Source organism: Dermochelys coriacea, chromosome 6 (genome assembly GCF_009764565.3).
Source record: "Dermochelys coriacea isolate rDerCor1 chromosome 6, rDerCor1.pri.v4, whole genome shotgun sequence".
Lineage (NCBI taxonomy): Eukaryota > Metazoa > Chordata > Testudines > Dermochelyidae > Dermochelys > Dermochelys coriacea.
Genome location: NC_050073.1, coordinates 53,097,569 through 53,113,999, shown reverse-complemented (window position 1 = coordinate 53,113,999; position 16,431 = coordinate 53,097,569). Strand labels below are relative to the sequence as shown.

At 45.6% G+C, this 16,431-nt stretch overlaps 1 protein-coding gene across 7 annotated transcripts in view; it reads right to left on the bottom strand.

The window, feature by feature from the left end:
• Nucleotides 1–16,431, bottom strand: part of TSPAN18 (tetraspanin 18) — a 190,484-nt gene that overhangs the window by 26,442 nt on the left and 147,611 nt on the right. For 6 of the 7 annotated variants that reach the window (XM_038406397.2, XM_043516369.1, XM_043516370.1 and 3 more), the window contains 3 exons: nt 13,287–13,378; nt 12,350–12,544; nt 6,527–6,601 (listed from right to left, as the gene is read on the bottom strand). In XM_038406397.2, coding sequence (XP_038262325.1) covers nt 6,527–6,601; nt 12,350–12,544; nt 13,287–13,349 — 333 coding nt within the window. In that variant the 5' untranslated portion in view covers nt 13,350–13,378. The remainder of the gene's footprint in view (nt 1–6,526; nt 6,602–12,349; nt 12,545–13,286; nt 13,379–16,431) is intronic. The other variant, XM_043516373.1, reaches the window with a different exon arrangement.

Here is a 16,431-nt window from a genome sequence, read left to right as displayed (position 1 = left end):
ATGCATGGTGGGGCAGAAATGAGTTGTGCAGGGGTCACTGGACACAAGTGGTTAAGCTCCAATAAACGCAACTTTCTCAATCCCATGTTATTCATATCTCATAATTTTCACACCTTTTTAAAGATCCCACAAACCTGCGTGGCACTTCTCACTGTCCACAATCTCTGACAGAAGCAAGAAGCTCACACAGCTCAGCACTATTGTCATGAATGTTGCAAACACAGGATAAACAATAATTCAGTATTTGCAGAGCTGCAGAAAGAACCTCAGCAATAGCGGCATGGCTATTTTTCTGAGGACATAGCAAAAAACCACCACAACAATTCAAGGATGGTGGTGGAGTTCACGGAACAGCTGCAGATGGTGGAGCACAGCTGCTGGGTCTGAGAAATGAGCACTGACTGATGGGATCACATCATAATGCAGATTTGAACAACGAGTAGTGGCTGCAGAACTTTCATATGCAACAGGCCACATTCCTAGATCCATGTGCCAAGCTCACCCTAGCACTCTAGTGCATGGACACCAGAATGAGAGCTGCACTGACAGTGGAGAAGCGAGGGTGATCACACTGTGGAAACTTGCAATCCTGGTTGCTGGGAAATCATTTTGGAGTTGGAAAATCCACAGTGGGGACCATTGTCATGCAAGTGTTTAGGGCCATTAATCATCTCCTGCTATGCAGGACTGTGACTCTTGGCCAATGTGCAGGAAATAGTGCATGAACTGGCAGCAATGAGGTTCCTGAAGTGTGGCAGGGTGATAGACGGCACACCCATCCGTATTTTCGCACCTTCCTAGCTTGCCACAGTACATCAGTAGAAAGCGCTACTTTTCTATAGTTATGCAAGCATTGGTTAATCACCAGGAACATTTCAGAGATATCAGTGTGGGCTGGTCATGGAAAGTGCAAGATGTTTGCATCATCAGGAACAGAGGACTGCTTGGGAAAGCTGCAAGCAGGGATATTCTTTCATGACTGGTGGATTGCCATTTTGTGATGCTGAAATGCCACCCCGCCTACCTCTTGCATTCCAGGCTTGTGAAGTCATACACTGGCCACCTGGACAGCACCAAGGAAAGGTTCAGCTACCCACTCAGCAGGGTACAGAATGACAGCTGAATGTGCTTCTGGTAGATTGAAGAGACACTGGTGTTGTTTACTCACAAGATTCAATCTCAGTGAGAAAAATATCCCAGTGGTTGTTCCCTACACAGTAGCTGTAGATAAAGGGGGAAAAGTTGCTGCTCGGGTGAAGGTGGAACGGCTGTCTGCTGAGTTTGAAGAGCCAGACACAAAGGTGAGTAGAAGAGCCCAGCGTGAAACTATGCAGCAGACGGATGCCTTGCAAGAGCATTTTAATGATCAACCACAGTAATGTGGTGTGGTGGACTGTGCCCTACCTGGCCCTGAAGTTTTGGCAGCTGTTATTGTGTAATGCTTGGTGTACATTTATGAATATAACAAGTCTTTAAATGCACTTATGAGTTATGCGGTGCTTGCTGTACATTTATAATTACTACACTATGCTTTTCACTGAACTTATGAGTTCTGTGGTCCTGTACAATTACAAGTACTGGGTGCTTTGAGTAGCACCAGGCATTCTGCAGTATATGTTGTGATGTAATAAAGATGAATGTATTCATAAGATTGAAATAAAATAGAAATGTATTGTGGACCAAAAACATGCAACAATCATGTGCAATTAAAAAACAAGTACAATACAAACTCTGAAAAATAAATTAATGGAACAGAACTTTACAATTAGAAAGGTAGAAAACATTCCTGGCCATTTCAGTCCATTTTGGCTACACATACACCAACCATGGCTCTCACAGGTCAGTGTATGTGAAGCTGCGGTTGCCCTTACTGTCCCCCAGCTTGGAGTGGCAGGGGTAGGGATGCAGCCTCTATTGCCATGTGGAACGTTGGGGGATATAGAGAGAGGTGCTAGTACGGAGTTCTCCAGTCATGGCAAAGGGAGGCAAGCACACGATTGCTGGACCTGTAAGTCAATCAGAGCCTACGGCATCTGTGTTTGCTGCCTAAGAAGTCTCATTATGTCCTGGTGCATCTCCCTCTCCTGCTGGAATTCTCTTTTCTGTCTGCTCTTTTCTTCTCCATACTCTCTGCAATATTCATCCTCCAGGCCCTCTTGTTCACAGTCCAATGCAGCACTGGCTTGCAGGATCTTGCTGAACATACCCTCTCTAGTCCTATTCTTTCTCCTCCTCATCAGGGTCAGACATTTTGTGGGTGTGGAGGGGGCACCCCAATGGCAGCAGCTACACAGACAGATGTATCATTGTATTTACAGTCATAATGGAAAATGAAAGATAATTTTCGGAGCTCCCTTCCCTTATTCCCATAAGAGTTTTAAATTAGACATCCTGTAATGGGATGACACCCACCTCTCGCGAGCGTCTGCTGGCCAGAAGTGTGTGCCTGCACTGTCTGAGTCTGTGGTGACCTCTGTTGGTGGTTTCTCAGGTGGGTTTTCAATGACTCAGCCCCCCGCCCAAGTCTCTCTCACACAGCCTGTATGTGAAACAAAACAGACCCCTCCCAGGGCCTACAATCCAACTGGGGCCTATTTCAGTACCCCTCCACTGGTATCTCTGTAGCCCTCCCGGGCTCAATCTTTAAATTGTCTCAGCCCTGGTATGGGGCCCTACCTACAGGGCTTCCTCCCTGGAGACACTGTCTTCATCTACTCTGGGCCTTTCACTGACCCCAGCTCGGCCACTAAACTATCAATGATCTCCTTCTGGGAGTGTTTCACAATTCAATATGCAGCCCCTTCTCTGGACCTTCTCAACTCTCTTCCTCAGGGCTTCAACCACTTCCCTAGTGGCTGGGGGGGGGGGGAGTGAGGGTGGGGGACCCAGTCCAACCCACTACTCTGGGTCCCAACCCAAGGACCCTATGAATAGCATCCACAGGTCACTGCATCCCCTTTAACTAGTCACTATGCTGCTATAGTTCCATGGGTCACTTCCCCATGGCCCCAGCACCTTCACCCATACCGTAGTGCTGAAGTCTTTTCCTCAGCCCCAGCAGCCAGCCAGGAGCTCCCTCTTGCTTTCCCTGGTCCCTGCCAACAACTGATCTGTCCATGGTCCTGCTGTTCCTTCAGCCAGCCAGGAACAGTCCTCACTCCTGCAGCTCCAGACAGTAACTGTCTCTAGTACTGCAGCTCCTTTTATATGATCCTGCTGGGCCACTCCCTGTAGCCTCTCTCCAATTGGCTGTGTCCCTCGCAGCCAATCTAGGCAGCCTGGAAGACTTCTCTATTGCTCCATTCTGGGGGCCTCTGGGCCTAGTCCACCCCATTACACATGCCTATTGACAGTTCAGCTTTGGATTGCCTCTGCACAGCACTGCTCTCCAGCCCCAGCCATGGTGATTATGGCCCACATTATAGGGGTGAAGGGCAGGGGAGGGAAAGTGGAGGGAATTGTTCAACTGCACAAAACAATAAAATGTCAGCCTTTATTACAGTGGGTATGAGTATAAGGCAATAGCACTGAATACTGGCACTATTTTCCACAGGCATTGGTAATTTTAGGTGATATCTCAGTCCTGGAAGGTAACACAGGCAAAGAGAGGACAGCTGTTGCTGGCATCCCAAAGCCACCTGGGCCTGTATGCTGCTAGCTTGTGTATGTAATGGTGGCTGCCAAAGTCATAGCAAAGTGGCATGGCGAAATGTCTTACTACAGAAAAAGCAATAAGGATGCCATCCCTAGAAACCTTCAGAAGAGCATTGCAGAGTCCCTCCATCAAAGTTTCATCAAGATCTCTCAGAAGGATACAAGGGACATCCCTCTGTACATAAACAAATGGTTCTGCATGGCACCACCACGTAGCCCTACAGGAGAATGAAAAGCAGATCATAACTCTACCTTCCTGTTTGTTTTACAGCTACCTCTTCTCTTATGAGCAAAACAATGAAAAGTCAATGCGTGTCCCCTGCTAACTTGGGGTTGGGCCAAGTGTCATCTTTACATTTAAACATTGTAAGGAAAAATGTATGCACACAATTACCAGAGGTTCCTTCCCCTGGATCAGGCTGCTCTGTGCTTCACTGACTGGACTGGCTAGACTATTGAAGAGTCTCAAAAAGATCCTGACTTGAAGCATAGCTGGACCTCTTAACCCCCTGCCACCTGTCTCCCTCCTCCTCCTCACTGTTCACAGCACAGTTCTGTGTCTCAGGTTCTACTGAGGTATCCATGGTGGTCTGCAGGGTACTGGTGGGGTCTCCACCAAGTATGGCGTGCAGCTTGTTGTAAAAGAAGCAGGTCTGCTGCTCAGCACCAGATCAATTGTTGACCTCTCTGGCCTTATGATATGCCTGTTCCTTCACTTTCACACAGTACTGTTGCTGACATCCCCTGTGCAATCTTTTTGTAGATGTCCATGTTTCTACAACTGGGTCCATAGCTGTGCCTGTACAGCCTCTTCTCTTCATGGACCCAGGAGATCCAATACCTCCTGTCTACTCCAGGCAAGAGAGCATCTGGAGCATGAAGTAGACATCTTCAGCTGGACAGCTGAGCATCAGAAAGGCCCCAAGAAGGTCAAGATGAAATATGAGGAGAACGTGCACAAGAGGTTAGCAGTATGGATAAAGAGTCTGGAAGGGTGTGTTCAATATACATATGAGCTCATGATATACCAGAAAAGAAAGATATTTTTAACTTTAACATAACTTCATTGTAAAGCTCTTCTTTCTACGGGGATGAGCAACTAGCTCTCTGGATAAACTAGACTTTCATTTTCGCAAGGAATATTCACAATATGAAGCCTTCTGATGGGGCAGCTGCCCCTCACTGGCAGAAAAGGGGTTAAAAATAGCCTTAGGAAGGCTGTGCTGGAGGCAGCCAATCAGAAAGGGGCTGAGAGGAGTAGCCAATCATGGCCTGGCAGGCTCATATAAGAAGGGCTGCAGGGTGGAACAGAGTTCAGTAGCTGACTGGAGTTTGAGCAGAGAAGACCAGCTTCCTAGCAGGAGTAAGAAGACCCAGCACCTGGGACAATTCAGTGCTACAAGTAGGGGCCAGGGGATCTAGAGAGATCTCCTGGAAGGCTGCCAGGGCCTGCAGGCTGAGGCCCTGAGATAAGGGCAGAAAAGGATGCTGGAGCCACATGGGAAGTGGCTGTGGGACAAAAGACTGTAATTGCCACTGAAATAGTGACTGGATGGAGAATACAAGTCCCCTGGAAGGGGAGAACACAGAGTGTGGCACAGCTGGAGGGCAGTGTCACTGAGGAGGATGCTGCAGTCCTGGGAGTAGTGCGGGTCCTGGAATGAAAGTGACAGTGGCAAGGCACTACCAGAGGAGGGCACCCTGGTGAGCAGAGCTAATTCCCATTACAACCAGCAGGAGGTGCCAGAGTGGTGAGTCCCACCCCGTCACAAGCATAGAGAGAGGATTTTGGGTTTTCAATTAATCCAAATTCTTCCAAGCACATACTATACCACTGTGATCACCATAGTATCTGATTACCTTCTAGCTTTAAGGTCCCCTTACATACACCCTAAGCTCCCTGTCTTCTTTTATAAATACACTGAAACATTTATATAGGAAATATAATAAGAAATGAAATTACATTATCTAACTGATTCTCATAATACTCCTTGAACACCATCCCCAACTTGGGGCTTTACCTTTCTGATCAGGAGGGCTAGAGATAATATGCCTCCTTCCAATCCATGGAGCACACATTCGAGCACGCAAGAAAGGCAGCCTCCTCCCCACTGATGGAGTATATACTACAGCAGCAGTTCTTACAACTGATGGTCAGACTTAGTTCTATTTGGGATTTGTTTACTTGGATTCCATAGGGCCCACCTGCCACGCTAGGTGCGCCGCACAATTAAAACAACAATATATGGTACAAATATTAAAATAGCATTGTTCTTCTAGGATGGCTAATGACAATGCAGTTTGATGGGCTCCCACACTCAATTACACTCCCACACACTCCAAATTCTCCATCTATGCTTCACCCACACTTTTCAGTTGGTGTGTTTATTTGGGCTCTTGCCCCATGAGTGTCAAGTCCAAGATGGTGACAACAGGGAAGAGAAGAGATGACTAACAACTCTGTGGGCTCTACTTGTTCCCTCGGGTAGTATCTGGGAAAATGTCATCTCTCAGCTCAGTAGTAAGTGTACAATACTGAAGTGAAACCCAAACTTTGATGCCCAGGCTCGAAATGAACTTCTGATACAGTGTTGTGCCTGCACATGAATCTGGACTCTGAAATATTCAGCAGTTCTCCTATGTATCTCACAGCATCTCTCCTAGGTATATAAACCACCTACCTAGCACAAGTTAGGTTAGTTTATATTCACTTGCTGGCTGGAAGTTCTTCAGGCCAAGGGTAATAACATGGCTGGTTAAACAAACACTTGTTCAGCAGACACACAAACCACCAACTGAAGCGGAGCTTCACCTGCGCAAAACCCCACAGGGGCTCAGAGTGCTTCCATCATGTCCACAACATAGTACTTACATGTTCTCTGAAGATAAAAGCCAGGATTGCAGCTGAGAGCTCTGCCAGGAAGATTAACAAAATAAACATGAAGAACTGGAAGAAAAAGAAGAGGCAGACGGCCATTAGGTATATGCCACAAACAGTAAGAACAAAGGTTTTCAGAATCACCAAAGCAATGGAGAAAATGGAGAATGAAGCTTTTTTTCTTTTTCTTTCTTTTAGAGAGTGAGAGAGAGAGAGAGAACGAGAGAGAGAGTGTGTGTGTGTCAGTGAAAGGGTATAAACTAGGGACGGTCTAAGGCTGGTCTACACACAGAATTTGTACAACAGCAACTGTATTGGTTTAGGAACTGATATCATTAAAGCAGTACAACTCCCTAGTGCAGATGAAGTTATACCAGTATAAAGATATTTACATGGCACAGCTTATTCCTGTAAATGTAAGGGTACTTATATAGGCTGATATGAGCATCTTTGTAGTGCTAGAACTATTTCCACACTAAGGGGTTGAACCACTTTAACAACATTGATTTCTAAACTGCTATAAAGTTGTACAAATGCTGTAGATTGGCCAGTCCTAAGTGGGCTAAATCACAAACACAACCATAACTGTGAAGGAGAACAGGATTCAAAGACTTGAAGGCCTGATTTTCATTACAATATGGCCCTTTTACATGGCTCCATTCTTAAAGGGAGTATAAATGTAATTCCTTCAAGATTTAAGAACCTCAGGATGTTCTCATTACTGGAGTGAGAACTCAGTAATGATTTAGGATTGGCCTGATATGGGGAAATGAGGAGTAAATAGAGGACACAGGCAGGACTGCATGACACATAGGATAATAAACATATGGAACAAGTTACTGATGCAGGTGGCTTAAGCAAGAACTAGAAATGAACTCAAGATACACATGGAATTGTTTCTGTGGAAGGAGAGCAGTGAGGGCCTTTCTGAAACAGCAGTAAATTGGATGGGGCCAGAAGGATTTTTCTGATCCCTAGACAGTGTGTTATGAATGACGTCTGGAACATATTGCCTGTGATTTAGCAACAGTTTTCAGCAATAGAAAGAGAATTCAAACTCCCTCCTTGGAATGGACAGGATACTTTTTTTGGTGTCAATTAAAGCTGTAGATGCTTTTTCCTATTAGAGGGCTGTATCCACTACCCTTTCCAATCTCCCTTTCTGCTCCTGAATGGGAAGCAAAAGAAACAGCTCCTGGGGTCAGATGACAGAACAGGAGTGATTAGAGGAGCAGGGCTTTAAATTTAATAATTCCTGTTCATTGACCCACTGGCCCATTGAACTATAATCTGTTCTCATTGCCTTAGACTGCTAAATAGCTCACTCCCCCCATTTAGAAATTGCTTCTATTTTTAGTTTCACAAGAGGAGGGCAGAGAGGTAGTGATTTGAATGAAATGCTATGAATGAATGAAATACTATGCAAATCTACAGCACCATCCATCAAAGGATCTCCAATGTTTTTAGGGGAGTCTAAGGTGATCAATGATTAGCAGAGTTGTTGGATTAATTACATATTCGTTTATTGATTACTGGCAGACACACTTTCACCCAAACACTAATGCAGGGCCAGCACAGCAATGGGTGAAGCTGCTCATAGATTATCTAAGTGATCGTAATGCATCAGTTATCATCCCCAGACTGGCTTGCACTTGAACAGTGCAAACCTCTTGGACTTTCCATATTCACTGTAAAAACGTCAACAGTGATATTTAGGGCAAGAAAACAAGAATTCTATTTTGCAAAAAAAAAAAAAAAATTGAGGTTTTGCATTTTGTTTTTGTTCCCATCAGAACAAAAAGGAGAGTTTTTTTAAATATCTGTGTGTGAAAACTATGAGAGAACAGCCACTCCATTCACCCCAGAACAACCAATAGCCCAGTGGGAGACTCCGGTTCAAATCCCTGCTCTGCATGATTTACATCCCAGATGACCACCCAAGACAGCTTGTTGTTGGCTATTCTCTGAGTCTCTATCTTGTTTTGACCAGAAATTCCACCTGAGAAATCTTCCCAACTAAAGTCATATGTTTCCATAAACACTTTTGATTTTGACATATTGGCATGTTTGAATCTTTTATCACTGCATCTCAATTGCCAGTTCACATTTTAGCTCCGCCAGAATTTTAGCAATACAGTCCCCAGTCACCTGAAAGAGAAAGCAATTCTCTCTCAAAGGACACAAACCTCAGGGTGACAATTTCAGGGGCTGGGGGCAGGAGCAGAGAGAAAGAGGGACTGATGATATATCATTCTGCCCTTTCTTAAAAATTATGCATGTATACATACCCACATTTTGCTAAATCTACCGAGCTGGAGTCAACAGAAGTTGCACCACTTATGCCAGGGTTGAATTTAGACCAATGGGAAATGTTATTCACTAGCAAAAAAAAAAAAAAAAATTGAAGTGTGTTCATGTGCTTGTGTGAGACACACATTCTCTCTGAGCAGTTCAGGCAGCAGTAGCTAAGAGCTCTAGGACATTCCACAGGTTAGAAACAAACTAACGTGCAGAAGGCCTGAGTGTGCTGCTTTGTGTGTCCAATGCTGGGATAGCCTGAGGTGGCTGGAAGCACTTGGCAGCCTGGTGCTTGCAAGCACTTGGCAGCCTGGTGCTTGCGGCAGCAGGTTGAATACAACAGTGAGGTTTCTTACCAAAATAGAACAGCACCAAGAAAAACAAAAGGTTCTGCAAACACAATGGCCAGAATCTAGAACCTGTCTGCAGGAGCATCTCCCTTACTCGCCTTGTCTCTGTGACCCTCTTGCCTCATGTGTACATTTGAGCTAAAAGCTTCAGACATGCATTATGCATCAGTGTGAAATCTCTCTCAGGCAACTCTGACTCATCAACTTTTGAACTACTTGTACATAGACTTGATTTTATCAAGCACCTTCCCCTGATCCTACTACCTTGGGAACCACATCACTCTCCAACTCCTGCACGGATATTCCAGCCTCACAAGGATAAACTTGCAGTTTATTTGCATTTCCATCAACTAAAGCCTAACTCCCTTCAGACTCTTGGTTCCCACACTTTCAAATTTTCCAAGTGCATCTGGTGTGGTCTGTAACAAAGTACATGCTGGGAATGCATCTGATACCATATGGACCTCACCACACCCACTTAAACAGGTGTTTTATTGCCAGTGGACTTGGGATAATAGGGAATGGGACATATAGGACGTCACCACATCCTCTTAAACAGCAGTTTGACTTTGCTACCAAAACATCCTGGATTCCCTTGAACAAGGGAGCATGCTAATTCCTCACTAGATGGTTACACTTAACTGTCCCTGCTGCATAGCCCTATGTTACTTCCACCCCATCCATTTCTCAGATTCCCAGTGTAAATAAAATAATAAAAAAAGTAAATAAATAAAGCAGCCGGACTTAGAACTATCTTTGAGAAGCAGAGAAGTAATAACCATGAAATTGCCTGCACTGCAATATAACTAGAACATTAGGGACAATATTCAGGCTTGGTGTAACTCCACTGAGGTCAGCCTGGATAGTCCTAAATTAAAGAGAGATTGCACCATTCATATACCAAAAAATAGTCCAAGATATCTCCTCACATGACTGAAGTTCTAACTCTCATAAAGACTGGATTTCAATTAGTCTCATACTTATGGGGCCTGATTCTCCACACTCCATTACATCAAGTTCATACTGATGTTGCGCCATTGACTTCAATGGATTTATTCCTGGTCTTCCCGGGGTTGAGTGAGGGAAGGTTCAAACCAGTTGACTCCCAGAAGGGAAGCAGGTGCTATCATCAAAGGAGGAATTAGGGAAGAGGTGGGGTAGGAAAGGGAAGGAGAATTTAGCTCAGTGGAGTCTGTCAGATCTCCAGTGATACTGCCAGCTTCTCCTTCAGCCAGTTTAATGTTCATGTTCTGGTAAAATTGTGCTATGGGGCAACAGCTGCTGGTGCTTTTGCAAGGCTCTGTGAGTAAGATACGATTACAAAACACACTGAAAAACCAAGGTTTAAAAACAACCAACAAACTCCAAGGGAGAAACAGAAGGTTGTACTTGATAAAAACAAGAAACAAAACAACAGAGCTCTGTGTTCAATCACATAACTGGGAATGTTTTCCAGTAAGAGATAATGGCAGGAAACCCTGCAGGATCAGTTCTTGCGGCAGAAGTCAAAAATCGTTATTTTAGTGGTTAAGAGTTTCTAAACAGTGCATGATGCCCACACAGAGTTTAAGGTTTAACCCTGTAATTCAAGGGAAAATTGGTCAATGAAGCTTTTAAATCGGGGACTTGTAAGAAGTGGAGAAGGATGTATATAGGATCAGCCACCCATCTAAAGATGCAATGGAAAGTCCACCAAGCAGATCTGAGCTGGGAGGTTTATACCGACCGATAGGACCCTGTTAAGATACTCTACTCTGCACGTTCTCTTTATCTGAAATGGCCCAGTAGGAAATCTACTCACAAATTCATGACTTGCCCAGTGTCTATTCATATGGCTTGTAAAATACTAGTAAGGGCTGCTTAATGATTCCTATGCCCAGAGTAAGGAAAATGTTCATGTTCTACATCAGAAGGGAATGGGCGGGGGCAATCCATGGTTCTACGTGCATGAGTATGTGTTGTAATGATTTGGCTTGCACAAGGGTGTGCTCCTACTACAACCTTCTGCTAGAAGGAATCAACACTCCTCAGCTGTGTGTGATGGGCCCTATTACTGTAGAAAGCTGAAGGAGATTCTCCTCCAGCTCAAGTGGTAGGCATGGGAAGATTAGACTTCTTCCTCTGCTGCTGCCATGAAGTTCTGAGAGACCATAATGGTCTTAAAAGTGCTCGGTGGCCACAGTTTTGGTATAATATGCCTGTTTATCCTGAATTCACATTCATATGTCCTTAATACACAAGTGTAAAATGACATGCTCCCTCAGTTGGGCCTGATGCTATATGCACAAAACTCCAGTCCACACTCCCTGTTTGCTGCCAGGTGCAATTTAAGGTGTTGGGGACAATCATTAAAGTGTGGGCCCTGTTTATTAGAAAGTCTTCCTTTTACCTCACATCCTATTGCAGCAATTAAGATTGGCAGGGATGCTCTTGCTGATGGTCACTGGAGCAGAATGCACTGGAACAGGCAGAACTGCTTTCTCAGCTGGGGGCCCTGCTCTTTGGAACTCAGTGCCCAAGTCTGACAAATCCCAGATAGCCATGTTCTAAATGACTAACAACTAATTTTGCTTATTTCCTTTTGTGATAGTGGTGACAGGACTTTCTCCTCCACTCAGAAGATTTGGGATTTTGTCATGTGGCATTTAGTGAATTTAAATAGCCGGAGATTCACATGGGAGAATTCCCCCTGTGGACAGGGAAAATCTCTGTCGGCACAAAGCAGCAGAGGCATCTCCCCATCTCCTGTACTTCCCTTCTGGGGAAAGGAAGAAAGAGGGTGTTGCAAGGAAAGGGAGGGCTATGGTAGAGTGAGACTCCACTACACCCGATTCGCAACTAGCATAAAGTTCTTGAGAGTCTGTGTGTCAGTGGCAGAAGTTAAAACTGGCCCCTGCACCTTTAACTTATGCCAGAGTTGGGCAACAGAGAGTCAGGCTCCCATTTCCACTGGGCCCACACAGAGATTGGGTGCAGGGGAGAATCAAGCTGTCTGCATTTCTGACTGTGTACTAAAGTGCTTTAAACACTACTAACTATGTAACAGAAGAAAGGCTGCAATGAGACATGATCACATGGATCCAGTATCACATAACTCTCCCCAACAAAACACCATAGCCCATGCTCTCCGAGGACACTAGAATGACAGAGGAAATGCTGGGACACTTACAAAAAGCAGGAGACATTTGTTCTCACGGACAGCACCACAGCAGCCGAGAAAGCCCAGCAGGAAGAGCATTGCTCCCATGGCCAGCATGATGTACGCCCCCGTGAAGAGCAGAGGGTTGGCAGCCACAATCTCTCGAAATCCTGTAGGATCCACAATGACCCAGATCCCAATGCCCAGCAGGCAGGCCCCTCCCAGCTACCATGGGAGAGAGAGCAGGAGAGGAAAAGAGCAGAGAGTTAATAGTCTGATGATAGACTGGATTCTTCAGCAGATTTTGTCCAAAGAAATTCCCCTTGAGTGCTCTTGCTCCACAGCAAACGTTCTCTGCAAAGCATGCGACTCTGCTTACGAACAGTTCAGTCTCCACAGCTCTTTCCTCTCGTTTTCCCATTACTGGGGACACGTACAGCAAGCGGTGTCTTTGTTTCTTAAGATTTACCATGCCACCTGTGCCAGCTGTATATTCCCTACCTAAAGTCACACGGCCAAGTCCTCATCTCTGTGCAGAGCCTGACTCCCTAGATGTACAGGGGAGGGTTCCAGTGGGGAAAAGAAAGGAATCCTTCCCTCAACAGCTATTGTGCTTCCCCTACATGGGAAGAAACAGCCAGTGATTACACCAGCCTGGTCTAGAACCTTATTCCTTAGGCGTTACAAACATCGGCCTTGTTAGCTGCTAACAGTAGTATCCACTCCACTCACTGCCAGCTGAATCAAACTCTGCACTGGCTAGCTGAACATGGAGCTGTACACTTTTAAGTCAGGGTTAATACAAAGCTGAAGGGATCTTCTGCATCATGGCAACTTTGCCAAAGCACAGCAGGTCCTGTCAGCTCATCTAAGGGGAACACCAAGGAGCTAGAGACTGACAGAAACTTAGAGATGAGGCGCGGTGGGAGAGAGAGCACGCAGGGGTAGAGATTTTCAGAACACTTACAAATATGAAGAAATTGAAAACAAACATCAGGTACTTCATGCAGCTCAGACAATCCCCCTCCATGGTCTCCAGGCTGCTCGATCCAATTATTCCTGCAAAACAACAATGCTTCCTTAGTGCATACTCCTGTTACCTGAGTGACATAAGCCAGTTTCCCCTTCTATTTCCCCAAGGCCCTATGCAGTTCATTACACAGAAGGGCTCATTTCTTACCTGAACAAGGTACCATGATACAGGATAATAGGAGGTAATGATCACTGCTAATATCCGGCATATTCTCCCCAGAGTGTGGGGACTGGAGTGGGGGACAGAAGGTGAAGATTGCAACAGACTGAAACAATCCCTTGCTCATAAAGCAGAGCAACAAAAATAATCCTTGTGCAAATGAACCTTCAGCCCTTTGTCCAGCCAGACTCCCTACCAATATGTGGGGCACTGTGCACATCTGACTACATGGCCTAAGAATCCTGCACTAACCAGCAAATCCTCAGCCATATCCCGCATAGCTCCATTGACTTCAACACAACCATATGGAAGTGGAGCACAGGGAGTGTGGTGCCCACTCAAAGGGTTTACAATGCCTGTATCCCATGAAGCCCCATTCTGTACAGGCTCATTCTTCAGAGGAAAGGCAACAGGGATGAAGAAATGTTCCAGGCAGATTTTAGAAGCTAAAGGAGAAGTGGGAATGGGGATTTTAGATCCATGACTAGGAGGATCAGCCTGCAGGATTCACAGATCAGCACTAACTGATCTGGCATCCGCTGATTCAATCCTACAGCCTGTTTACTCAGGCTGGGGCAGAGGGCCTTATTCTCTGTTAGTGTAAATTGCCATAGCTCCACTGAAGTCCTGCTACCCCACAACAGAACTGTGCAGGAACAGCCCATGGATACAGATGTGGCAGGATTTGTTCGTAAAGGAAAATACAAACGCAGCTGAACTGGTTGTGCAACTCCATGTGTGAAGTAGATTGCAAGCTTCCCTGGCAGTAATTTAGCATTTACACTGAAGCATCTAGAGGCCCAACCAGGGCTTCCTTATAGCAGTTGCTGATGGAACACAGAGGAACACAGTCAGGAGCCATGGTGAGGAGGGGGCCATGGTTGAAAGCGCAGCCCATGATCAGGGCTGGGAGCAGGGCCGTGACTGGGGTCCAAGCTGTGGCTGGGTCGGAGCAGAGCTGGGTGGGGCTCCCTTCCTGCTCCCCCAGCGGCTGGCCTCATTGTGTCCCCTGAACATTTCTCACAAGGGGGCATGCCCCACAGTTTGAGGACCAGTGGCTTACAGTGTGACAAGGTGACTGTGTCTCCACATAGGTGGGTACATCACCGAGCACCTCAATAAATCCTGTCCTTTCGCTCCCTCATTGTTTTTACTAATCCACACAAATTGAAGCTGCTGTATTGCTGCACCATGGTCCTTCCCTCCCGTGACCATGGTAACTGATTTGCTATAGCAAAGCTGCTCAGAGAAGCCCTTGACAGGCTGCTCTCCCAGCAAGGTGCTGCCTCAGGTAAACAACAGAGTTCACAGTGTTTTTATTTGCTGCTCAGCATCTGACTACTTAAAAAAAAGTAAACTAGTCCCTTCCTGTGTCTTTGTAATAGAACAGGGGCTTCCGCAGTGTACACTCACACGTGCATGCCTGAAAAAGCAAAGGTGCTATGGATTCCTGCTATGCTCTTCCACCCAACAATGACTTGACAGAGTCTTACATCAGTTTCGCTGTACAAGGATGCAGCAGCTGCTATAGGTGAACATGTATATGCAAGGTCAGACCAGCGCAAGAACTGTGAACACAGCTACATGTGGGACAGACAAGATTGCCTGCGTCCATTGCAGGCTGTTGTATTCCTTGCATTGTGCTATCCATAAAGTGTTAATGGGCCTTGCTTCAAAGCCGTTAATGGAGACCTGATGCCATCTTGCTCTGTTATGGGCTGTTGCTTCTCAGTTGCTTGGGTCAACTTGAGAAGCTTTCAAGTTTGACTTCAGTGTGTCTTTATATCGTTTATACTGGCTACCATGAGACCGGGTGCCTTACTTTAGCTGACCAGGAAATATGGCCTTAGATATTCTTGAGTCAGCCATAGGAATGAAATCCAGACCAACCTAGTTGAGCTTTTATGAACATGCTTTGAATGCCAGACATCCAACAACAATTAAGGATTTAGATATTGCCAGTCTTGTTCTATCATTTGACCCTGCAAACAGACCAAAGACAGTGCATATGGAACTGATCAAGTTTCCTAATGTGGTGGCAACGTGTTGTAAGCATGACTGCCAGATAAAATAAGCACTAAACTAAATGTCTAACGCCCCATCATTCCATAGAAGGTGTGACAGCATTCCAAATGCAGAGCTGGGCCGTAGCTGTGTAATTGGTAATCTCATCAATTGTAGCATTCTGTGACCACATATTCCCTAGGTAGCAAAACTTCAACGTGGGGTTCATTGACTTAGCTAAAGCTTTTGACTTTGTGAATTGTGAGGGACTCTATTGTTCATCTTTGGATGCTCTGCAAAATGTTATTTCTGCCATTCGGTCCGTCCATGGTGGGATGAGACCAGAGTAGTGGAAAACGGTGAGATATCGGACCCCTTTCCAGTCACCAGTGGCACCAAACAAGATAGCACTCTGGCTCCCAAACTCTTTTCCATCTCTTTTCTGGATGTCCTTATGGATGCATTTAATGACATTGACAGAGGAGTATTTATCCAATTCCACACAGACGGGAAAACTGAAAGTACAGTACCAATCTGTGCCAGGGGATGCGAACATCTACCCAGTTATTAAGATCAACAATGCTCCCTTCAGGACTATGGAGACATTTTACCACCTAGCACAATAATGGCTTAATCCCGAGAACAAGTGTGGGGGGGAGGGGAGGGGAGGGGGCAGTGATAAAGATAGCTGTCCATGTGGGTCATCTAAGGTTGCAGGGGTGAGGTTTAAGATTCCCAGGGGAGTTAGAGCCCTTACACCAGATATCATGGGCAGTGGTGTTCTTGGGCTTTGTAGGAGGAAAGGTAGTAGGGGAATTCTTAGGTTCATGAGGAAGGAAGGTAAGCTTTCAATTCTCTTGAACCATGTACTCCGATATTATGGTGGTAAGGGCCACATGCGGGATAGATTAGACAG